The sequence below is a fragment of the Peromyscus leucopus genome, chromosome 17 (assembly GCF_004664715.2).
Source record: "Peromyscus leucopus breed LL Stock chromosome 17, UCI_PerLeu_2.1, whole genome shotgun sequence".
In the NCBI taxonomy this organism is placed as follows: domain Eukaryota; kingdom Metazoa; phylum Chordata; class Mammalia; order Rodentia; family Cricetidae; genus Peromyscus; species Peromyscus leucopus.
In genome coordinates this window covers 10,642,250-10,666,235 of record NC_051077.1, presented here as the reverse complement: position 1 = coordinate 10,666,235, position 23,986 = coordinate 10,642,250, and the positions used below count along the sequence as shown (strand labels likewise).

Below are 23,986 nucleotides of genomic sequence, written 5' to 3'. Positions count from 1 at the left end.
CCCTCCATAGAAGCGCAGGAGCCGCGAGGAGGTTTCTGCGATTTTTCAGCTTTATTCTAGTTTTGTTTTAAAAGCCATAAGGATGGGTACACCTTGATTCCTTTGATTCCTTTGGGCTGCGCTCCTCAATGCTCAGCCCACCCTCTCCCTGCCAGGAGCGCAATAATACCCAGAGCAGAAGACAGGGCCGGTACAGGGCCGGGCTACAGGATGGTCCAGGAAAGGAGATGCAATAGGTACCCAACAGTCCTCAGCCCCGCATCCTGCCTGGGGTTCTCCCCATCTGGTGCCCCTATTGGAGGAGTGTGGCTTTCGGAGCCCTTTTCTCCTTCCTTCTAAGGTGTCCCCAAGCTCTGATGTCCTTGGGTACCCAGGAATGCCTTGATGGGTGTCCCCCAGGGACAACGAAACCTTAGGGTTTTCTCATCTGCTTCTTTCCCCCACTTCCCTTTTCCAGTCAACGCCTTCCTTGTTACAGAGGGATCTACATTCAGAGTAAAGTGCAGTGGGAAGCCGCCAGGATTCTGAAACTCAGCTTTACGAGAGTCTCTGTTTGCAGAACCCACTCCCCTCACAGAGGTGGGTTTCCTCCCGGCCCCCACAAGTGGGACCACTCGGAAGCACACCTGGACCTCAGGCTCCATCTTCGGCTCTGCAGTCACAGCCGCTGACTGGGCGCAGTACCTGTTGACTCCCTAACCGTTCCGTAGGGGGAAAGCAACGAACGCATCTGGAGAGCCCCACAGCCAGGTCCCCTGCAGCAAAAAGCCTGCTCACTTTCTCGCAGGACTGACCAGGCAAGGGGCCCAGAGGGGAGACATGGCAGAAAGATGTGCCATCTCCTCCCTTGATGCGCTCATCACCATCATCCCTCTCCTCCTTCCCTTCCTTCCCTCTCGCTTCCTCCTCCTCCTCCTCCTCTTTCTCTTTCCTTCCTCTTTTCCTCCCCCTCCCCCTGCGCTCCTCTTCTCTGGCCCCAGCCTTCAGCTAGCTGCGCGGAAAGGGGAGGGGAAGGCCGGCCTGCGCGGCGGGCCCCGGGGTCAGACGCTGTGCGCGCCCAGGCTGAGCACCGAGAAGGCGGCCCGGTGCTTGCGCAACAGCAGGCGGATCTTCTCGTCGTCCGAGTCCGGGTCCAGCGGCTTGTTGTACTCATCGTCCTCGTTCTCCGAGGCCGCGCGGTCTCCGCCCGCACCGCCCGGGGCCCGGGGCGTGGAGGACGAGGGCTCCAAGGCGCTCTTCTTCCTCCACTTGGTCCGGCGGTTCTGGAACCACACCTGCAAAGAGCGACCGGGGTGCGGGAGCGGGCTCCACTGGGAGGTCCCCTCGCTGCCCCAGAGTCATGCACGGACCGTGCACCTCTGCACCGTGCAGCAGCCTGACATTGGCATAACTCGGATGGGGGCAGAAAATAAAATAAAATAATAAAATAAAAATAAGCGTGCCGCAGCCCTTTCTTCTGGGGGCAACCCTCCCTGAGCTGCAGCGTCCTCCTTACGCTGTCTGGGCACCTGAGCCGAAGCCTCTGAAATGCCATTGACTAGAAGAGTTCCTCCCTGGGACCCAGGGCAGTGTGATGATAGAGCCGGGGGGGGGGGGGGCTAGCATGCCCTGGTCCTCCATCCCACCTCCCGCAAGCAAAACGAAAAGAAACGAATGAATAAAGTTGCCCCTCTTTTGGCTTTATAGATCCCCAGGAAGCTTCTGAATAATTGCCCCCTCCCCACCCCCCGAAAAACAACAGGGTCAGTAAGTATGTTACTTGAGATGGTTGGAGACTGTGGAGCCCAAAGGAGGCAACCAAATGTGAGGCAGGAGCCGCTGCCAGCCCCTTGCGCCTCCACTCCACAGCCTTCTAGGGTGGCTGTGACAATCTGCTGAGGTAGGTCCCACTTTGCCCCCCTCCCCTCCAGAACCTCCCTAATCTGTTCACACCGCTTCATGTCCCGGCAGCCCTCACGGCTTCCTTCTTCTGTGTCCCCATCCAAAGTGTGGACGGACTAGTGGTACGAGGGGGTAAGCTTGTCCCGGGAGCCTGAGGAGGTGGGCAGCAGGGAAGCTGTGGCTGGCTCGTGAGGGTGTGTGGAAGCCTGCGACTGATCTCTGCCACCCTCCTCTGCATCGGGTGGAAACAGAGGGTGTATTATCTTCCTTTTAAAAACTGGGAAGTATCCCACAGAACTTAGTTCAAGTCTAGCTCGGCACTTGACAGCTGGAAGCCCATAGGCACCAGGCTTGATTAACTGTTCCTTGTCCCTTTATTTGTAAAACGGACCCATAACAGTGACTTCAAGACAGGGTGAGGCTTAATGGAGGTACTGCTTACAGGCTCCCAGATGGCTGGGCAGACAGTTGTTTGTCATTTGGGGGGCCTATTGGTAATTACTATAATCTCTCTGGTAAGATGGGCAGGCAAGCCCTCCTCTCACCTGGCAGCCTCCTGCCCTGGCAGACACCAGGCTGCCAGGCGGATACCTTCTCCTACACAGACTCACCTTGACCTGGGACTCCGTCATGCCCAGGGAGTATGCTAGCCTCGCCCTTTCCGGGCCAGCCAAGTACTTGGTCTGTTCAAAGGTTTTCTCCAGAGCAAAGATCTGGTGGCCCGTGAAGGTAGGGCGAGTGTGCTTTTTCTTGTGGATGGTGTCACTCAGGGGGTCTGGGGCTGGCAGGGGGGAGGAGAAGAAGGTTAGCAGGGTGAGCTGAGACCTGTCCTGTGTCTTCCACCGGGATGTGTTCTACCCAGAAGCCCCTGAGTCGCAGGAACGTGGTGACACCTGCCAGCTGAGCAACGCTTGTGGCATCCCTATAATAGTTATTGTGATCTCTACCACACCTGGGTGGACAGGGCCCTGAGAGGGCAGCTGCACCAGGTTATAGCTACTTGGGACAGCGAGGACTTCGAACTGGGCCTTGTGCCTTCCCTTCTAGTTTTCCCATAATTCACTGATGCTGCCTTTCCCAGGGGACACATGGGAATTTCTTTTCTGAGCCAGGATACCAAGACAAGAATGCCCTTTCTTGCACCCAGACAGGCGTGGGTACCTTCCACCTGCAATCAGACCCCCCCCCCGGGGGGAGGCTGTGAATTCCTTTCCACTTCCTGTCTTTGAGTCCTCGGCCTCCCAGGGGACTCAAATGCAAAAAGCATGAAGGGGAACGCTTCAGGCTCCATGATGCCATTCCTCTGTGTCGCATTGCCTGGCAGCCAGCCTGGCAGCCCACCCTCCCTTAAACCTCTTGGAATCTATTATACAGCCCGGTCGGTGTTGGAGTGTCAGAGTCATCTGGAGAGGCTGGAGACCCCAAACTCAGGCAGGACTAATTGCTCACCAAGGAGCTCGAGGCTCAAAGCAAGCAGCGTACGCATATGCTTGCTCTTAGTCAGTGTAGCCCAGCAACTCATGTCCCATGCCCTCATTAGAGGCTGGGGACTTCAGCAAAGAGGAAAGACCTCCTAAGACAGTGGTCCCCAACCTTCCTAAGGCTGTGACCCTTTAATACGGTTCCTCGTGTTGTGGTGAGCCCCCAACCATAAAATTATTTCATTGCTACTTCATAATTTTGCTACTGTTATGAGTCATAATGTAAATATCTGATATGCAGGATGTCTGATATGCGACCCCTGTGAAAGGCCGGTGGAGCCTGAAGGGGTCGCGACCCACATGTTGAAAACCACTGTCCTAAACACTGACATCTCCAGTTCTCTCTCCTCATGTGTTAAACTGGCCACCGGCTTTCCTGGCTTATTTCTGATGTGTGCACGCATTCAAGATTGAGGAATAGGACGGGATGGAGGAGTGTAGGGCAGAGGTGTGGGAGAAATAGTTTGGGCTTATAGTACCCCAAACTAGATTGTACACAAGCTTCCAAGAGACGAGGTCTGAGGGAGGTGGCGGTCACTCAGGCACATGGGGGACAAGGGTTGGGGATTTCCATCATTGGTTCCTTCTGCAGTGGGGGAGCTAGAGATTAAAGAGAAGCAGATGGGGGCTTTGCCTCTGTCCCCGCCAGATGTTTATCCCCCCCCCCAGAGTTCTGGTGACCCCACAATAAGCCCTAGAGGCCACTGCCACCCTCTCCCAGGGTGTCTCACTAGCACATGCCCCTGGCACTTCCTGGATCCCTGACTGGCATAATATCCACCTCTTCCACTCCAGTTCTCAGAAACCTGAATCGGAGGGATGGGTGGGGTAAGGGGGGCCCCCCAGCAGTCAGGGCCAAGGTCAACTTGGCTCTGTTCTCCCTGAAGGCTGGGCTGTTGTCGCAGCCATTGCTGACATGAACCCGGAGCAGGAAGGTGGGTAAATGGGTCTCTCGGCTTCTGGATGGGGACCTCAGTGGGTCTTGGAACCGGTGCCCTGCAAAACTGGGCTCTTTGGGGATATGATAGCGCGGGAGGTTTTTCTTCATCGGGGTAGCATTGGCTTGCTTTGTGCGAAGGGGTTGTATGGCTCTGGGCAGAAGCAAACTGAGCTGCCAGCTGGATGCTGCACAGGGTGGGCTGGGCTGTGTTGGTGGGGCCTGGAACACCCCAAAGCCCCTTGAAGGGTAACTGTCGTGGCAGTGGGTAAGGTGGGGTTCAGGCACCTGTGCTAGCAAGTGGACGTGGGGTAAGAGTGGGAGAGGGTGGAATTCAGTCCCGCTGTGAGCCGAGGAAAGAGAGCAAGTGTCGGGGCTGGGCTGTGTACCGGCAGAACCCAGTGCAGCCCAACCTATGAAAGACCCCTACCTCCCGCCTCCTCCCCGGAACAGGCTGGGCTCGGGGTGGAGGCCCTGTCTGTACTCACCGTTGCTGCATGGCCGAGCACCGCCTCGCCAGTCCTGGCCTGTGTCGGCCCAGCAGTTCCGGGTCCGGGTGGGGTACTCATTCCCAGCCTTGGAGAAACTCCCCACTTGGGGGCCATAGTAGACCCCCTGGGAGCCGAGTCCACCAAAGCCTGCCACGTGGGGGTAGCCAGAGAGGAGGCTGCTGTTTGGAGTGGCTACCGGCCTGCTCAGGATGTCAGTGATCCCGTGGGGGGTCCCAGCGGCCAGCTGGGGGCCGAGTCCCGGAGGACTGAGCTTGTAGAAGGAGTTCTGCACCGAGTACTGGCACATGGGAGCCTTCATTTCCGAGAACTGGGCCAGCTGTGTGTTGTTCAGGAGGAATGTCCCCTGCAGGTTGGACTCCATGGTCTCCGGGTCAGCGCGTAGGAGGGCGACGAGCCCTTAAAAGCCCGAACGCTTCGGATGGTGGTCCAGAATCTCAGGGCAGGTTTGGAGAATCAGAGTCCCCCCATCCCACCCCAGCCTCTGACTGCCCTCTGGCTCGGCCCTTCCTCAGAGATGGGGCACGGAAGTCAGGTGTCCAGAGCAGGTGGGAGGCCTTCCGCTTTCCCCCTCCACCAGCTGGATCTAAGGAGGAGTGCTCCCCATATTCAGAGCACCTGATTTCTCTGCCTCTGAGTCTGGGGGCCCTCCATCAGAAGTTTTAAGTTCAGAGAAGGGACATTTCCTTGATAAAGAAATGGCCCATTAGAATACAGACCCGAGACTGGCTGAGCTGCGAGCGCTGGGCGGCCATTGGTTGGAGGCCACATGGGCCTCACATTGGCTTCTCCTAGACAAATTGCACTTTGAAAGATTGACTGTAAATCAGCCCGTCCGTTCGTGTGTGTGTGTGTGTGTGTGTGTGTGTGTGTGTGCATGTGTGAAAGAATTAGCTTTAGACGCCCTGTGTGTGCATGATTAGAGGCTCCACTTGCTTACCCAAGTCCAGTATCTAGGAAAAGGTGGGTGCCTGGAGGTAAGGACTGGAGGCCCCTGCCGAAGTCTTTATTTGCTTGCTCCCTTGAGGGAGCGGAGGGCTGGTTCAGAGGTCACCGTCCCAAGCTGCCCCTGTATGAATCCCCTTCCTCCTCCAGGATAGGGTAAGTGTGTGTGTGTGGGGGGCGCTGAGCAGGATCTGCTCTGAGGTAATGCAAATCTATCGGACCTGAGGACCTGGGGTGGGAAACTTCTCACAGAATGGCTTGGGGAGTGGGCCATGCAGCAGCTCCTAGAGCTGCAGGAGTGTGGGTGTGAGGGGGCATTCCTGAGGCTGAAGAGGGGTGGCTGTGCAAATGTTCCTGTTTCTGCCAGTCTGCCTTGGCCTCTTCAATCTTCTGGCTGGCGGGTGCCCTGGGTGAAGTTTCTCACGTGAGAGACCCTGTGTTCCTGAGGCAGGGTCCTAAGCAGGGCAGTTGGGCTGAGATTTGAGACTTAAACTGAATACAAGAGCACTGTGTGCTTCATTTCTGATGGATTTTTTTTTCAATCTGCTGGTTCTTATGGGGGGCGATCTCTTGGGAAACTGAGGCACAGGGGAACGAGGGCTCACCTTCTAGGTTATTCTCTAGATTCAGCAATCTTTCCTGAAGTCATTCTCCCAAAGTGTGAAATGTCAGGGACAAGATTTGAGTGTCCTAATGAGCTCTTCCTGATCCGGCCACTTGGGCTTTGGGGAAGTCACTCTTACTGTTTGGGGGTCTGTGTTTTCACGGGTGAGAGATGAGAGTCTTTTCTTAGTTAGCCTTCTTTGAGCAGAGGGCTGAGGTGGGGAAGGCCGGCCTGCCAAGTACAATTTGACTGTGATGTCAGCAATGCCAACTATGGCGCTGGTGATTTGGGTGAGGGAATAGAAAGGATTTTCTAAAGGGGGAAGTGATCTTTCTGCAAGTTTGGATTTTAAAAATCATGAGAAAGAGTCCTTTTTTTTTTTTTTTTTTTTTTAAGACTGTGTATGTGTGTGTACGCATGCCTGTCCATCCATCAGTCTATCCGGGTCTACCTGAGGAGTCCAGAAAAGGATGGTGAATCCCCTGGGGCTGGAGTTAAAGACAGTTGTGAGCCCCCCAATGTGGGTGCTAGGAACCAAAGACAGGTTTCTTGATACCTACCTCTTCAGCCTGAGAAAAAGTGGGTTTTTGTTTGTTTGTTTGTTTGTTTGTTAACCATTGTACAAAAAGAAGGACTTTATTTGGGGAACTTGATTTCTAATTTATGGCAAGTTTTACTTTCAGAACCAAACCCACAGAACACCACATTCTAGTTCACCCCTGAAGCCTGGCACACTGAGCAAGTGATGTTCTTATTCTTCACGGGAGTCCCTTCTTACCCGGTCAGGAATGGGGGCTCTGCCTGTCGGAGTGATTTTAGCCGTGAAGTCATCAACCATAACGTGTTCAAGTCCTTTTTTAAAAATTACCTCTTTACAGTGTGCCTTCAACTGATTTTAACCTCAGCAACTCTTGAAACATTCTCTCTCTCCAGTTTTTCTTAATTTTTGGCCAATGTCTGCTCTCACCTGCCCATCTTTTTCTGTCTTGCTGACCACACTCCTCAGCTGCCTGGACTTAAGCCCTCGGGGGAAAAGTTCTTAATGGTTTGCATCATTTAGGTTTGCCCCAGGCCATGCCCCGCCAGCTATTCCAGATTCCCAAACAAGCCGCCCAACCAAGTGTTTAACCCCCCCCCCCCCACGGGAATACAAGTGCAGGAGCAGTGTCTGCTGGGATCTCAGCGTCTGACTGACGGCTTGGGCTGGAGTGGGACTGAGGTGCACCAGGGATTTGGGGGGGACAAAGATTTGGTCACCCCCTAATATGAGAAGTTAGGACGGACATTTGCTGCAAATGATTCGACTCTTACTTAACGCTAGAGCCGATAAGGGTGTGTTGTCCGGTAACCTCAAGCGACACATGCAGGGGACACTGTTTATTCTCCATGGGACAACACCAGTGCGGAGCTCAGCTTTCCGCAAAGCGTTGGAAACCACGTCGGAGCAGGGATCGCTTCCTCTCTCTAGCGAAGGCAGAGTCTGGCAGCTCCCCTTGGGGAATGTCACCTGCCTGCCTGGACAGGTTCTCTGGTTGGTAGGGTCAGTACCGCCCCCACCTCTTCTGGTCTCTCGGTAGACAGCGGTTTGTCAGTTCTTTCTGGGGGGCTTCTAGGGAGGGTGGTATTGATTAAGGGGCTTTCCAGGAGCTGGGCGTTGGCGGACTCCTTTTAGGGGCAGAGAGGTGTCTTCCGATGCCACCCACCAGACCCCATCACACTCCAAACCAGGCTACACCAACCCCTGCCCAGCACCCTCAAACTCTCAAAGATGAGCCAAGAAGGAGAGATGGAGACCTGTGCCATGAGTCAGTTTCTTTATTAATTTGACATTTGTTTAGCTGGTGTAGGGAGAACGGTCTATACATCAGAGTAGGGAGGGGTGGTCTCTCTCAGTAACAGAGCATGTGAGAGAGCCAAGACATAGTTCATTTTTCATAACAATTAAAAAAAATCAAGGTCATTTCAAAACTTCTAAAAAGCGTCTAAGGTGCAGACTGCAGCATTCTCTAGGCATCAAGTGGAGACCCCAAACTCCTCCTAAAACAGCTCCTACTAGCAACGGGAGCGCGCAGCCATGCCGCCGAGGGCGGGGGGCAGCGTGCCAAGCAGCCAAGCCAGACTGAGCGGAGGGTGCCAAAGCGGAGCCGGGCCGCGCGGGGCGCTAAGAGCCGCTACTGGGGCGGCGGCCTGGAACAGAGAGGGTGCGGGGCGAGGCGGGGCGACCCCGCGCCCGTCCTCGCCCGCCCAGCCCTCCCGCGGCCACCCCACGGAGGAAAGCCAGCCGCGCCCGCGGACTACAGCATCCCCCCCTCGCCCCCATTCCCTACACCCGCCCGGGGCTGGAGCGCACGCCGGCTGGAGCCCCGGGGCGAGCTTCCAGGGCGTGGGGGCACGGGCATAGAGGGGCGTCTGTGCTACTTGGAAGGTTTTTTTATTGTGTCCTGACGACACCCCCCCTCCGAAGAGCGGCAGGCGAGGAAGGTGACCGCGCCGTCCACCAGTGGCTCCTGGAGAGCGAGAAGAGCCTGCCAGTCTCTTTCCTGGCCCTAGGGGGCGCCGCCCGGGCAAGGCGGAGCCGGATTGTGCTGATTCGGGCCTCCCTCTGCAGGAGACTCTAGTGTGACGTTAAGGCTCTTCCCTGAGGGCTCCAAGGCAAGACCAGCCAGTTGAGGGGTCCCTTCCTGGCCTGGCCCTGAGTCTAGATAGAAGAGGGTCTCTCCTCAGCCTCCTGGTCAGCAGCTCTATCCTGCTCCGGCTCTCCTTGCGCTGGGCCGGTGGTCGGAGCTTGAGCCCAGCGTCTGGTCTGTGCCAGGACCTCCAGCCTGCGGCCACCTGCACTTCAAGCACCAAGTTGGCTCTGGGAGACCTCAGGGTGGTCTGACCTAGGAACTGGCAGGTACATTCACAGCCCTACTCCCTTCCTCTTCCAGTGAAAGACAGCCTTGAGCTCCTCCCACAGCCTGGAGAAGTCCTCGGGAGCTGAGCTGTTGAGGGCTTTGTACATACTGCTAACGTGTTTCTATTGGTTTGCATAGTATTTATTGTTTTCATATACACAAGGCTGATTACTGTACAGTTTACACTTTGAACACAGACTATTATAGAAGTGCTTGACGATTTAGAAAACCTCCTCTCTATTGAACATGCTGGTGCGATCCTCAGACAGCCACAGGCCCTTCCCCAGCAGAGAACTTTGAGATGGGGGCCCTGGCTCCCTTTGAGCCCTACAGCAAATCTGGGGGGCTCCTTGCCTCACTTTTCAAATTTCTAAACACAAGGAACCCCGAATGCACTCTCAGGGTAATGATTTCTGCTGGAAGATGATTAATACTGAAACTGAGAGACAACATAAAAAAAATATATATATATATCCAGTTTATCCATACAGCTTCAGAGGTCACAGTAAAATCAGTATGGACTGAGTGAAGGGGAGACCTGCGTGTGTGCACCTGTGTCCTGTCATTCTGGGAAGAGCAGTCCCTTCACCGGGAAGTGGGGCAGGGGAGGTTGTTACAAGTGGCATGTGTTGTGTGCAGGTGTGGGAGACGGACACACGAGGATATGGGGGCGATGGTGCTAAACTGATTTCACACCCAGTTTCCAGTTTTCCCGTTCCAGAATGATCACGTGAGTTTCTTACAAATGAGGTCGAAGTCAAAATCAAAAACAAACAAACAAACAGAAAAAGCAAACAAACTTTAACCAACCATCCCAGCCACAGTAGAGCCCTTATTCATGTCTGCACCCATGTGCTCTTTGGGGCTTGCTTGCTCTCCCTCCTTCCTCCTCTCCCTTCTTCTTGCGGCCTTTGTCCTGATTCCCACAGAGATCCATAGTCGCTAGAGGCAGGCCTGGAGACTGTAGGTCATGCGTCTACAGCCAGTCATTCATGCGGATACGAGACTAAAGGAAGCCCCTTACAGAGGTCATGCCGGGATCTTAGGACACGTGCGACCCTTCAGTAGCCCTCTGGTCCAGGTCTCCTTCCGTGTGCATGACAGAGTGTGTGGAGTTCAGGGTTTGGGTGTTGAGGTGTGATCCTGCGGGACACAGAAAAAGGAGTCACTCAAGAGTCCCGTGCTTCCTTCTTAGGCAGGGCAGACCAGGAGAAGCAGGATCCCCAAGCAAAGCAGTGAGCTGAGAGTGTAGTGGCAGAGACTGACCCCCAAACACCACCCACCCTTCCCTGTTCTCTACCCAGGTGCTTCATCTTACGAAGCCAGCCAGCCTCCACTGTTAGGTACAGAGTGGATGAGCTCTCAAGAATCTTACATAGGGGGCCAGAGAAGGTGATGTGCTGCCAGGGGGCTGGGAGAAAATCTGCAGAGTAGATTCTTGTGCTTAGAAAGTGACCATTTTTCTGTGATGGGTCCTATGCCAAGAAAAAGGCTAGGCTAGGCCGTAGTGCATCTACGCTTTCAGGTTAGGTGGGCCCACAACACTGATCTCTGCTCTATGCCTGCCATGGACAAGATCACTGGTCTCAGGAACTCATGACCTTGAAGCTCTGGTCTTGGGAACACATGACCATGAAGCTCTGGTCTTGGGAACACATGGCCTTGAAGCTCTGGTCTTGGGATCTCACGACCATGAAGCTCTGGTCTTGGGAATACATGGCCTTGAAGCTCTGGTCTTGGGATCTCATGACCATGAAGCTCTGGTCTTGGGAACACATGGCCTTGAAGCTCTGGTCTTGGGATCTCATGACCATGAAGCTCTGGTCTTGGGAATACATGGCCTTGAAGCTCTGGTCTTTGGAACTCATGATCTTGAAGCTTCCCCTGGCTCTTATCCACAGACTCTCCCTGTCAGGTACCCTGGCTCCTGTTCACATGCCTAGTGCTGGACTGACTCTGTAGTAGAGAGATCTCATCAGGCAGGTACATTCTCTCTATAATATTACATCTCAAGTTGGGAAGGAACAGCTTTGCATGTGAAGTCCAAACCTGGCAGCCGTGATTCACAGCAAGGCACCAGTCCTGCCCCCCATGGTCTTACCTTCCAGCCTGCTGAGAGGCCTGCCTCCTTCTTGCCTTCCTTCCTCTTTTCTTAATTTTTCTTTTCTGAGACAAAGTCTTGTTACACAGCTCAAACTAGCCTGAAACTTCCAACCTCCTGCCTCTGCATCCCAGGATGCCTCTGCATCCCAGGTGCTGGGATTTCAGGCAGATGCCATCACGCCCAGATAACTTCATGTCTTCTAAATGTTCTATCTATAGGGACCTAGGATCTGGTGAAGAAGAGAAGGACATTTCTTTATTTTTCTGTTTTTTTGAGACAGGGGCCCATTCTTTAATCCAGGCTAGCTCCTAATTCATTATTTATCCCAGATTGGCCTCACGGCAATCATCTAGTCTCAGCATCCTGAGTGTGGGGGTGACAGGTGTGATCCACCAGGCTTGGCCGAGGAGGCCATTAAGATGGCGGGAGTTGATGGTGTTCTGGGAAGTGGCACACAAAGGTTGGAAGCCATTCTGAGGCAGAGCTGTCCTGGGCTCTGTAGGTGACAGAGCTGGGGAGGTATATTGGGCATGACCAATGTGACTCATCCCTGGATGGTTCCCCAGGGGAGGGAAGGGCGTGCCAAATACCTTGCCTCGAGCTATGAAAACTAAAAGCCAAGCACTTTTGCTGGGTGCAAGAGAGCTGCCACTTGAAAAGTGAGATTCTGCTCCTTCTGAGAAGGCTGCCTTCTCCTTCATTCCATTTCTAGACTGCGTGCTCCCATGGCCCCTCTCTCTGCTTTAGGCCACAGCTCTCCCCTCCAGGCTGTCGTCTCCCCTCCTCAACTTCTGTCCTGCTTCAGACTTGTCCTCCAGCACTTCAGGTCGTCCCTTCCCACCTCTATCCATTCGTTAAGAGACTCTGTAGAGTGCAAGGTTAAGAGCAGGAATTCTGAGGCTAGACTGTTCCAGTTTAATCCTGCTTCTGTCGTGACCGGCTGCTGCTTCACTGTGGTCAATTTACTTAGCTGCTCCTCAACTCAGTTTCCTCTGCTGTCAAATGGGAGCAGCAGCAGGACCTGCCATATTAGATCACTGCGATGTGTGAACGCGCTAATGACAGGTCCCTGGAGCACTCTGGGCAGGGAGCACTCTGGGCTTGTGAATACCTGGCTCTTGAGAAGCACAGCTGCCTAAGTGGTGTTTTCTTCTAACCAGCTGTGTGGCTGCTCTGGCTAGCTAATGAGCACTTGGGTGGGAGCCCTTTCTTCACATTCTCTACAATGCCTACCCTGGAGTTAAGCATCCCTCAAATGAGAGACAACGTGAGATCTGATGTTCTAGACACACAGGCTATGATTTCCCACCTGCTTTCCTGCCAGGTCCCAAGCAGAGGAGAAAGATCAAGCTTTAGAGATCCTTTTGGAATGGACACCCAATTTGTTTCTGGGTAAACTGAGACTCAAGTGGAACAGAGACAGGAGCAGCTGGTGGAGCAGGGGTGAGTTAACATGAGCCTTCAGGCTATAGGCAGGATTTCTCCTGACACCCCACCTCCTCCCCCTGGCTACTCTCTGGAAAAGGCCCATCCTTCCAAAGCTTGGGGAACGGCCCCTCCGGTGTGCTCAGAGTGCACCTGTGGCCAGGATCTCGCACCTCTTTTCTCTCTGCTGTGGTACCTGCCTCCACACTGATGTCACGACTCTTACCATCTCCTTTTACCTCTCACTCTGATGTCCTTGAAGTGGCTGAATATGAGAACAGATTCGAGGTTGAAACACAGCAAAACCAAGCATGCCTCCCTACTTCCTCCCATCGAAACAGATCGGGTTTATTAAAATGTTCTATTGTCCGAGCTAGGATAAGTCTTAAAACCATGTTTGCATGGAAAGTATCCCATAAAGGGAAGACAGATTGAGGCACTGGCCATTTCCTCCCTCAGCACCTTGGAGAGTCCTAGAGGGGGCAGCCATGCACATGCAGAGGGTATCAAGAACTAGTACCCTTCCAAGGCTGCACCACTGTCTGTGTGCCAGTCTTCCCAACGGCCCTGGCACCTTAACACTTAGGTGCGATACACACCCTGCCGCCTGCTGCCATGTGCCCTGAGCCTTGAGTAAGCAGCAGCTTTCCACTCCCTCAGCCTGCCTCTTCACTCTCTCGGCCTTTCCAACGCAGGGAGCAACAGGTAAGCATCAGAACAAGGCTCAGCAATACACAGTTCCCTAGGCTGCAGAGTCCTCCCAGAGGGTCCTCTATCTCTCTAAACAAGTTCACCATCCTCCATTTCAGCCACTTTTTAGATATGGTACTTATAACCAGGCTATCTGATTGAGAGAAGTTTAAAGAGAAGGATCAAAATCAGTCGTAACGACTCAACTTGCAATATGCATCATAATCCTCCAACAGCATTAAGCTGTAGTTTCAAGAACAGAAACTCTTACAGGCTAGCTAGCTTCTATTCCTAAGCTATGTCCCAGCCCAGGAGTCTGTGTCTTAAGACCCCAGAATGCTTTGGGAGGGGATGTGGACAACACTCTGAGAAAGGGTATTGTTGAGCTCTCACTATGTAAAGCTCTTTCCCTAAAATAAGCACATCGGTTACCACACAGCAGCTCTACAAGGAAACAATTGGCATTATTGCTATGCGTGGACAGAAACGTTGAGGCTAAGGAAGGTCAATTGACTTGCCCCGAGTCACAATACAAATAAAATCTGCCACTAATTGAATGCCACAGTACATACACCTTTATTTACTCCTGACACAACAGCTCTCATAGTTAATTATTTGTGCACCCGCCACACCCGAGCTGTGACCGAAATCCGGGGGTCTCTGGCATGCTGGGCATGTGCTCCACCGCTGAGCCACACGCAGTTCTGCACATGGTTTTTGTTGATATGTAACACATATTCAGAAGAGACTATTTTCATCTTTCCTCGAGGAGTAGGAAGTTGGGGATGTGAGGGACTTAAGGTCATACAGTGTGGGAAGAGGGGGGGCCAGGCCTTGACTCTAGATCCCAAGGCTGGCTTTCATGCTTGGAAACAAATAAGATGCTTCCCGTTATTCACAGTAGCTCTGGTTTATAAAGTATGATCATAAGATGAACGGTAGGAACATACAAAGTGTGAACACTGACTACTGAGCCGCTGCTTCCCAGGGAAGCACAAGGCTAGGTTCTTGTCAGTCTCTGGTCGCAGTCTCCTCAACCAGCGACTATATCACCATGTGCACATTAAATGTTGTATGTGTCTTTCTTTTTGAATGACTATATTATCATATGCATGTTGAATGCTGTATGTGTCTTTCTGTTTGAATGACTATATTATCATGTGCACATTAAATGTTGTATGTGTCTTTCTGTTTGAATGACTGTATCACCACATGCATATCGAATGTTGAATGTGTATTTCTGTTTGAGGATGCCAGACTGCAGGTGTATGGGTCATTCACTCACACTGACCTCATCTCCACTAACGCCAGAGCCCTCGGGAAGCTTTAAAAACTCATCTTCCCTGGATAGACAGGACTTCAACAAAAACAGTGAGATAACCACGGAAGAGCACGAAAACGCACTGTGACACTAGACAGATAAAAAAAAAAATAAAGGACAGCATAAAACTGGAAGAAGGCGGAGCTGGGCAATACGCACGCCATTCACTCAGGGGTCACCCTTGTCTGCGTGTCTGTGAAGGACTGGGCACAGGAGCACCCAGCGCTGCCTTCGGATTTCGAGTAACTTGTAGCAAGTAGGCGAAATCAGAGGAGGGACAGCGAGGGCTGGCCGGATGCCTGTGAGGTGGGGGCAGTCCGTGGTAGGGGCCGAGGCTGAAGCCCCTTCACTAGCTTCCTGCTGAGGAGGGAGCATTCCGGCTGCTGCCCTTCAACCCTCAGGGACCCGGCAGGAGCCTGCCCCCCCCTCCCACTCACGTCTGTGTTACCACCCCGGCACGGAGTACCTCCCTTTGCCTTTTGTTGGCAGACGGCTCAGCGCTGTCCCAGAACCAGGCTGCCCAGAATTCCTGACTCCTAAGCTCATGAGGTCTGGTGGGTAATCTAATCTCTCTCCCTCCCTCCCTCTCTCTCTCTCTCTCTCTCTCTCTCTCTCTCTCTCTCTCTCTCTGTGTGTGTGTGTGTGTGTGTGTGTGTGTGTGTGTGTGTATATGTGTGTGTTGGGGGAGGGGCATCTCAACGTCTTCGTAGATCAGCGACAGCCGATTAATGAAAACATTCTACTTCCTCCCGCCCTGCTTTCTTGCTACCTGCCTGCCCTCCTCCTGTTCAGGACATTGGTCACATCGAGTCAAACCGAAGCGCAAATCAGAGCTAACCCTGGCCTTTAAGTCAACAGTCGGGTAGGACGCCCCCGGCAGCGCCAGGGTTAATGCTGTGACCTCCTTAAAGCTGCTGAGGAGTCAGGGCTAATTTTACTCTCTCCTATCAGCTCTGCCAATCCTCATTTTTTACCCGAGTGCTGAGATATGTTGGGAAGCACCAAGTCAGCACTTCTGGTGGCCCGGGAGGCAGTGTGGGCCCTGCTCTTTGCAGAATACATAAAAACCAGTGACGACTGCTTGCTGCTTGGCTCTGGAGCTGGGCCCTGAGAGTTCTGGGGCGTGCGCGGGGGGGGGGGGGTTGGGGGGGGCGATAACCCAGTAGGTGCTGGGCATAGGGGGAGGGGGCTGTGACGCTTCCTGGCTCCCCGCTGGCTCCCACCCCGATGCGTCTTGTACTGAGCTGCCCCGAGCTGAGCACAATGAAGGACCTCGGGGCAGCTCAGTACAGGACCCCTCAGGGAGGGTAAGGTCAGAGCTGGCTGCCAAAGCTCTCTCGCGCTGCAGCCTGCCGCCGGAGAGCTTCACTGCATACCCTGGCCCACCCCTCCTCGGCCCACCGCCCTGGCACACACCCCTCACACACTAGTGGAGCCCTGAGCAGTGAAGACCCTCCTGACTAAGGCAGGGCTTAGGGTCTAGGCCTGGCATATTTTCTGGCCACACATAGTGAGACACCACAGGTCTGACGCTGTCCCTGCGTGTTCTGCAGCGTCCTGGCCACCAACTCTAGAGCCCACTGCTTGGTTTCTAAGAGGAATGCCAAGATTCACAGAGCATTTTTTTTTTCACACTTCAAAGCACTATTTTAAAACTATACAGGGACAGCTAGGCGTGGTGGCACGTGCCTTTAATTCCAGCTCAGGGGCAATTGGATCTCTGTGAGTTAGAGGCCAGCCTGGGCTACATAGCAAGTTCCAGGGCTATATAGAGAGAGACCCTGTTGTATAATTGTATGGGGGTTGAGGGTGTGGCTCAGAGGCAGAATCCGTACCTAGAATCCATGAGGCTCTGGGCTCCATCCCTAACACAGCCAAAAAAAAAAAAAAGACAAAAGAAAATATAAACAAGCAAAATAAAACCAAAGCCCTGAATTCGTGTACTCTGCAGCAGATCTGTGTCAAAGGAAATGTATCTGCTTGAAGAGAAATCGGCGGGGGGGGGGGGGGGGGGGGGCGGTAGGGCAGAGACTAAGTTTGGGAAGTGGGAGTCTGAGAGTCGGGTTGTGGCTGTGGCTCTGAATTGTGCTGGTGCAGGGAATGGACCGGGGAGGAGCAAGCAGCTACTTCATCAAGGACCATGCCGGGAAGGACAAGAAAGCCGCCGCCGCCGTTACCTCCCAAGGGGCTACTGGAGGAGAGGTCACTGTTTGCCTCTTTTCAGGCTGGCCCGCTTCACTATTTGAGCTCCCTTCCTGCCCTCTAGCAGGTCCGGCTGCGGTCCACTCCCTCTTAGCTCCACCTGGAGACAGACAGCACCAGAGACAGAGAGTAGGAATCACACAGGCAGAAGGGGGAAAAAAGAGGCGGGAGATGAAAAGGGACGCGAGAAGGAGGAGGCGGGAACACCGCCATCCCGGAAAGGTCACCAAAGGCCAGCCTGTGCAGACCGGAGCAGAGGAGAGGAGAGAGGCGAATTGCCGCGGCCTCCAGGGGCCCCGCAGCGCCTCAGTACCTTAGCAAGTCTCATAAAGGACTCAATATCATCTTCCAGCTCCCCAGGCTCCGCCAGGGGCCCCTCAACAATCACCTCCTCGTGCTGCGGGGTGTCGATGGCACCGGAGGAATCTACCTGCCGGACGACTTTGCGAATGATCTGGAAAAGAGAGGAAGAGAAGGAGGGCTGGGCAAACCATCAAAGTCTGAGAAGAACAAGGCCCCAGCGGTGACATCAGGAGGAGAAGCAATGGCCTCTTGTCTCTCGCCCATCAGGGGCCAAGAAGAAGCCTTTCTCTGCGGTCCTTTATGGGGAATGTCAGGGGAGCTTGAATTTGGCGAGTACTGTGGGCAGGTTTCATCCACCGTTGGCTTGGCCATGAGCTATGCTACTTCAGCATCCCATTCTGCTTCTCAGATTAGAAGCTTGTGCTGACTATCATCTCTCTCCGGTGCCTAAGGACAGAGGCAACCTTTTCCTCTCTGTGTCTGCTCCACTCACCTGCTCCGTATCCAGTTATCCAGGATGGGAGATGAGCGTACATCATGGCTCAGGCCCTTAGGAAGGGGCAAGGACAGATGGGGCCGTGGCCCTCTATGTGAACGGCAGCCCTCGTGAAACACACACACACGCACCCTCTCCTGCCTCCTTCCTCTGCCTTATGGGGCAATGCATGCCAGGCAACGCAAACCTACCATGCTGATGGATGTATGCCGTCAGTGTGATGAGTTCCTACACCCTTTTTGCTAAGGGAGGTCTTGGGAACAGTTTCCTGTTCTCTAATAGCTCATCTCAGGGCCACCCTTCACAGGACGAGAGCTGTGTTTCGTGGGAACTGATCTTTCTGGAATAGGGCAGCTGGAACTGTTCATGCTGAGTTAAGCGTTGAGGTTATAAGGCCCTCAGTGTCTCGACTATAGAGAACCCACAGGTCTCAGCTCTCCGAAGTTACCCCGAATCACTGGGGTGGTGGCCACAGCCTGCTCCCCCCCCCCCGCCCCCGTTAGGGCAGCAGCAAGAAGCAGGTGTGTATTGAGTTCTTCTGCCTTTCAGCTTTGAATCCCACCAGCTTCTCCCCAACTTAGAGACACTGCACTCACCTTCTTGGTGACAATGTTGCCCTGTTCGTCTGTGAATTGTTCCTCTGTCACCTGCTCCCCTGGAATATTCTGAAGCTCATCTCCCTGGAATGAGAAGACGAGAGAGACCCAGATGGGTGAGTGGGATTTTTTCCATGAAGGGCGGAAGTTGAAGAAATAAAAGAACCGTGGTAGCAACAGCCGGGTCCAGTGACGCCCGAAGCTCAGTCAACAGCCCCAGACGAGACAAACAAGGGCTCCCACAGTGTCGCAGTACCCTGTGGGGCCGTGAGCCCTGAGACAGACTGGGGCCAGAGCTCCCGAAGAAGACCTTCGTGTGCTTGACCATTGTAATGGCAACAGTACAGGGTGATTATGCAAGTTCCCGAAGGCCCCCAGAGAAGTAGGGGAGAGAATGCCACAGACAGTCCCTGCCCTGGCAGTGGCTTGAGTCCCAAAGTTGGCTATACCAATGGAGTGAGATCAGGCATCCCGAGCCCCAGAGCTGAGCGTCTCTGCACTGGGGTGGTTCTGAGCAGGTACCATATGCAGCTATGGTTCCCAGCACAGAATGCAAAGAGCTCTTCCTGGTCTCCGTTGCATGCCCTATCTCCTGGCTTGAGCTGGTATTCTCAGCTTCACTCTCGGCATGCACCAGAGAATCCCCTGAGACGGTCCTCCGCCACCCTCGGTCCAGCCCCCTAAGGGCCTACCATTTGCCGGGGGTTACCTTCAGGAAGACCCGTCGGCGGACCACTCTGGTGGAGATGGTTTCCTCGTCGTCACTCAGGCCCTCGCTCTCCCCCAGCTCCTTGTCCAGCTCCTTGTGAATGTGCTTCAGCACGAAACACAGGGAGCCCTTGACAATGTGCATCACATTCTGACAGCTGACCAGGAAGAAGCCCAGCAATACCAGAGTGACCAGGAGCTGGGTGATGAAGGTCCACATCCTTCTCTCCTCTCTCTCCTCACCAGCCTGGCCCTCCGGGGACCAGGGACACCAGGGGCCCAGCTGCTGTGGAGATCCAATTTCTCATTCTCCTCTTGGACTCCTGAGGCCCCCAGTAACCCCTTCTGTTCTGTCTCTGCCTCTTTTTGCTCTTTATCCCTTATTCTAAACAGGAGACCAAATAATCTCTCCCGAGTGACTCTCTTAGCTGGGACAACATGACCCAAGTGTCCTTCCTGCCAAACAGCCTGGGATCTCTCCTCACACCCCAGAGGACGTCAGCCTTCTATAATTTTAGCTCACAAGCCAGCTGCTGCTGTCCAGCCGGGATGACGCGGGGAAGCAGGTGTTGTGGCTTGGACTCAGAAGCGCATGTCAGAGTCGCGGTAGAGAGGGAAACCAGGCTTGCCCATGGGAGCCAGAACACAACTTTCTCATTCGGGGACTCCAGAAAACATGGCATCCCAAGAATGCGGCTACTTCTGCGTCTCCATGGGCAGCTGTTGCAGTGATGGGAATGATGTTAATGGGGTCTGGACCAGCTAATACCCAGGAAAGTTAAGCATTCATTTAAAAACATCCCTAAAGGCGAGCACTTTGTTCAGACTCTGTCCAGTGAAAAGGTCCTGGGCCACTGGGAAGCCGGTCTGTCATTCCTACGAGTCCTGAAGGCCTTCAGCATGGAATTAGTGCTTATTTAGGCTCTCTCTCTCTCTCTCTCTCTCTCTCTCTCTCTCTCTCTCTCTCTCTCTCTCTCTCTCTCTTTGGAGCTGAGGATCAAACCCAGGGCCTTGTGCTTACTAGGCAAACACTCTACCACTGAGCTAAATCCCCAACCCTAGGGCCCATCTCAAAGGCTCTTCTCAGGCCGGAGTGGAGATGCCACAGGGGAGGAACCGCTCCCAGCACACTTGTGCTCGGGGGAATTGACCCACACACTCAGTCACGGCAGCAGCTGAGGATCTCGCCTTCTGCATCAGGCCATTCTCCTCGGAGCACTAGCCCAGCCCAGCAGAAGGAACACAGCCCTGGGGCCGAGCAAACTAATGCTCCGGATCGCCCCTGTGGGGGCTTGGGAGAGTCAGTCACCTTTTTCCGGGCCTCCGTGTCTTCACTCATGGGAACAGGGATTACTGTGTTTTCCTGGCTGCTCTCCAGAATGCGGGGTGGCTCCTACCATGCTTGATACACACAGCCACCGGGAGTAACCGGGGCACACACTACCGCAGTGTGCCCTGCCCTGGAGGCACCGGCCTGTTTCACAGGTTAACACAACCGCCGTCCTATCAAGTTAGGATCTTTAGTTTTCCCGTTTTACCTGGAGGACACCGGTATAGGAGGTGACCGTAGTGTGTCTAAGTGGAAAGGTTACGGAAATGAAAGAGATTTCCCACGTCCATCACCCCAAACGGCTTCATTTCCGCAGGAAAAAATGCTTGGAAATGTAAGATCCCCATTCAACAAAAATTGCAGGTCGAAGGAGAACATTTCATGATAGCTGAGCTAGGAAGAATCCAGGGGCTGTGAGAGTAACGGGAACAGCAGTGGAACATGCCTGAAGCCCTGTGTGATGAGCCTAGCATGCACACTCACGTACACACACACACACACACACACACACACACACACACACACACACACACACACACAAGTTCAGCTTTGGATATCTCCTACTTCCATCCCGTGCCTAGAAGAATGAGTTAGGTTATAGTCATTTCGGGTTCATACTACAAATCCCAGATAACAAAGAGGTTTAATGAAAATACTAGCAAATAAGAGCTTTGAAAACTATTTCCTTCAGTGGGCTCATCATCATCCCAGGGGCCCGTCAGCTATCTATGGAAGTGACCAGTGTGAAAACATCCAGTAGTTCCCACAGCATGGAGGCAACGGCATCTCCATTCCTAAGCTGGGCATGTGGCCTTCTGCCCTCACTCTGGCCGCAAGAATGTGGGACTAGGGACCAAGAGATCTGGACACTCACAGTTCATTGTGTGACCCTGAAGAAAGCCATTGGCTGCTTGCCTGTGCTTTCCTCCTTATAACGCAGGAGTCAGACACAGTCTATATCTAGAAGCAGCGTCTCTATGATGCTCTCTGCTCCTCAGCGTCTCTCCTCCACGGGGGCAGAGGGAGCAGCGTGAAAGACTACACCTGGCCTTCCCCCTGGGGATTCAGAGCAGCCCCAGGGACCATCACTCGTATTTGGACAGGGCTGTCTGTCATTCTTGGGAGAAGCAGAAGCAGGTGGCGAGGGACAGCCAGGAAGGAAGGAATGTGCTGGGGGGCAGGGTCTGTGGTTTAAAACTGACTGGCTGCCTGACCTGTGCCAGTGCACGTACTTGGCAGAAAGCCTTTCTAAATCAAACTCTCTATGATTCCCAGCAGTGGGTTATAGCAGGGCAGCATCTCAGAAACACAGAAGAACCAAACTGTCTCTGGAGTTCCCAAGGGTGCTCTGGCAGGGAGAAGAAAAGACAGAAAGAAAAGGCGGGAATAAAGGAAGATGCAGTGGGGGAAACGTGATGCTGGGTGAGGGAGGGTACTGTACTGGGTAAAAAGAGCCCACAGGTCACGTGCGCGTTATAAATACCCATTCCAGAATGGCAATGCACACTCAGCAAGAGCACACAAGTCAAAAGACCTATGTTCAAAAGATGCCTGGCATTTGTTCCAAATAATAAGTGGGGAGAGAGGATGAGGCTGCTGGTGTAGAGGAAACAAGACCGGTCATGACTGGGGAGCTGCGGGACCTGAGAGTGCAGAGCAGAGAGAAGAAAAAAAAAAAGCAAAGAGAGGATGGGACAGGGAGGGGGCCAAGGGAGGGAGAGGAGGAGACGGAACGGCTGGAGGGAGAGTCCCAGAATGACAGGAGTCGGAGGGAAGGGAGTTATTGCTACCCTGCCACCTTAGAACCCAGGTGCCACCTAGAGTCACAGAAGTCCAGGGCCAGGTGAATGCTGGTGGTATTCCCTTCACCCTTTCTATCATCAGCCGGGACGCTGAGGTCCTGAAAAGCCAGCAGCTGGAGCACGGTCCACAGACCCCAGGGAGCGGTTCCCACGTGGCTGCCGGAGACCTTAACACACCATCGTCTCAGCCCCAGGCTCTTTCTAGAGTGTGATGGACACAGCCAGGAGTTGTGGTACCCATACCTGCAGTCTCAACACTTGGGGGGCGGCGGCGGCAGCGGCGGTGGCGGGGGTGGCGGGGGGGGGCACCCCAGGCCACACAGCGCTTCCAAACCAAAACATGAACACAAGACCAAACAAAGCAAACACACCAAAGCCCTGGCTGGGCATCACCCAGAGTTTGCTCAAATCCCACTGGCTGAGCGAGGCCTAGGGCAAGCTGCCCAGCCACATGCACATCAGGAGTGGGGTGAGTGTGAGTGTTGGGATGCCATTCGGCCGTGGGATGGATGATGATGATAACTGGTGCAGGGCCCTTTCCTTCCAAAGCAGAAGTCAAGAGGATGAAAGGATAGAAAGTGACGTCACCACCAGGAAACATGCCTGGCTTAGGGCCTGAGCTAGAAAGAACAGGAGGGAGAGTGAGGGGGTCCAGCAGGTAAAGGTGTGCGCTGTACCAGCCTGGTGACTCGAGTCCAATCACCAGTGCTCATGTAAAGATGGAAGGAGAGGACCGACTCTAAAAAGTTGTCTTCTGGCCTCTAGAGATATGATGTGGCACATGTGCCTTCCCCTACATCATGTACACACACACACACACACACACACACACACACACACACACACACACACACACACTAAATAAAAAGAAAACAAAGAAAAGAACAAGGACGTGCCCTCACCGGTACTTCTTGAGAGAAGGCGCTCTCGGATGCCCACACGCTTGGTTCCTTGCCAACCTGGGGACTGTCAGTCTCAGGCGGGCCCCTCCGCACAAGCTCCCTTGCAGACACCAGCACCTGCTCGTATTCCTGAAGCGTGCTGGGCTCCGGCCCTTGGATGGTGGTGATCTTCCTCTGGAGTGAGTGCGGGCCTTGTGTGACCTCCTCTTGCCAGGAACTATGTGCAGCTTCTTGAAGATCGGGCACCATGGAGCCCTGTTTACCCCAGTCCAGTGTTCTAGGGTCCAGGATAGGTGATAGATAGCCAGGGAGAGAGAGGACAACTGTTCACTTTCAGTCTCGGCTCTTAGACACCCCCCCCATTCCCCTGGACACCGGCTCATCTAGGGTACAGCCGGAAGTGTCCTCTACCCCTCATGCATGCTTCTGAACATTACAGTTCACAGTGCTCTGAAGGGCGCTGTCCTCTAGCATACATGTGGCTCACCCTTTCATTCTCTGAAGTCTTCTAGACCGTCACCCACTCAGGCCTTCTCTGTCACCTTATCTGTAATTCCAACCACCTTCCTTTCCCCACACCCACCCACTTGGTGCTCCACCTTCCTGCTTCAATTTTCCAGTTAGTACTTGTAATTATCCGGTAAGATTTCAATTTGTCATTTATTGTTGCTTTTTTATTTAAAGTTCCTCTTTCTCTCATTTTCATGCATATGTGTCATGCATGTGTGCCTATGCATGTCTGCCTGTGTGTGAGCTCCCTGTGTGTACAGGTGCTCACATCTGCGTTTGTGTGTGTGTGCACGTGTGGGTTAGAGGCCTGAGCCTGATGCTGGGAGCCTTCCTTCCTGGATGT

General features: G+C 53.7%; 2 protein-coding genes and 1 pseudogene across 17 annotated transcripts in view; all 3 read right to left on the bottom strand.

Annotated features, from left to right (window-relative positions):
• Positions 1–1,040: 1,040 nt before the first annotated feature.
• Positions 1,041–5,452, bottom strand: Nkx6-3 (NK6 homeobox 3). Its single transcript, XM_028887795.2, has 3 exons — positions 4,788–5,452; positions 2,493–2,662; positions 1,041–1,274 (listed from the first exon to the last, which is right to left on the bottom strand). The coding sequence occupies exons 1-3, from the start codon at positions 5,170–5,172 to the stop codon at positions 1,041–1,043; spliced, it is 789 nt and encodes a 262-aa protein (XP_028743628.1). The 5' UTR covers positions 5,173–5,452.
• A 1,618-nt stretch (positions 5,453–7,070) lies between these two features.
• On the bottom strand, positions 7,071–7,720 carry LOC114705734 (annotated as a pseudogene).
• A 1,657-nt stretch (positions 7,721–9,377) lies between these two features.
• Positions 9,378–23,986, bottom strand: part of Ank1 (ankyrin 1) — a 189,442-nt gene continuing 174,833 nt past the window's right edge. For 7 of the 16 annotated variants that reach the window (XM_037211631.1, XM_037211635.1, XM_037211638.1 and 4 more), the window contains 4 exons: positions 23,134–23,410; positions 18,392–18,475; positions 17,310–17,450; positions 9,380–10,397 (listed from right to left, as the gene is read on the bottom strand). In XM_037211631.1, coding sequence (XP_037067526.1) covers positions 10,371–10,397; positions 17,310–17,450; positions 18,392–18,475; positions 23,134–23,410 — 529 coding nt within the window. In that variant the 3' untranslated portion in view covers positions 9,380–10,370. Of the gene's footprint in view, positions 10,398–16,629; positions 16,660–16,971; positions 17,097–17,309; positions 17,451–18,391; positions 18,476–19,100; positions 19,612–23,133; positions 23,411–23,986 lie in introns of those variants that run through there. The other 9 variants (XM_028887805.2, XM_037211640.1, XM_037211633.1 and 6 more) reach the window with 5 other exon arrangements.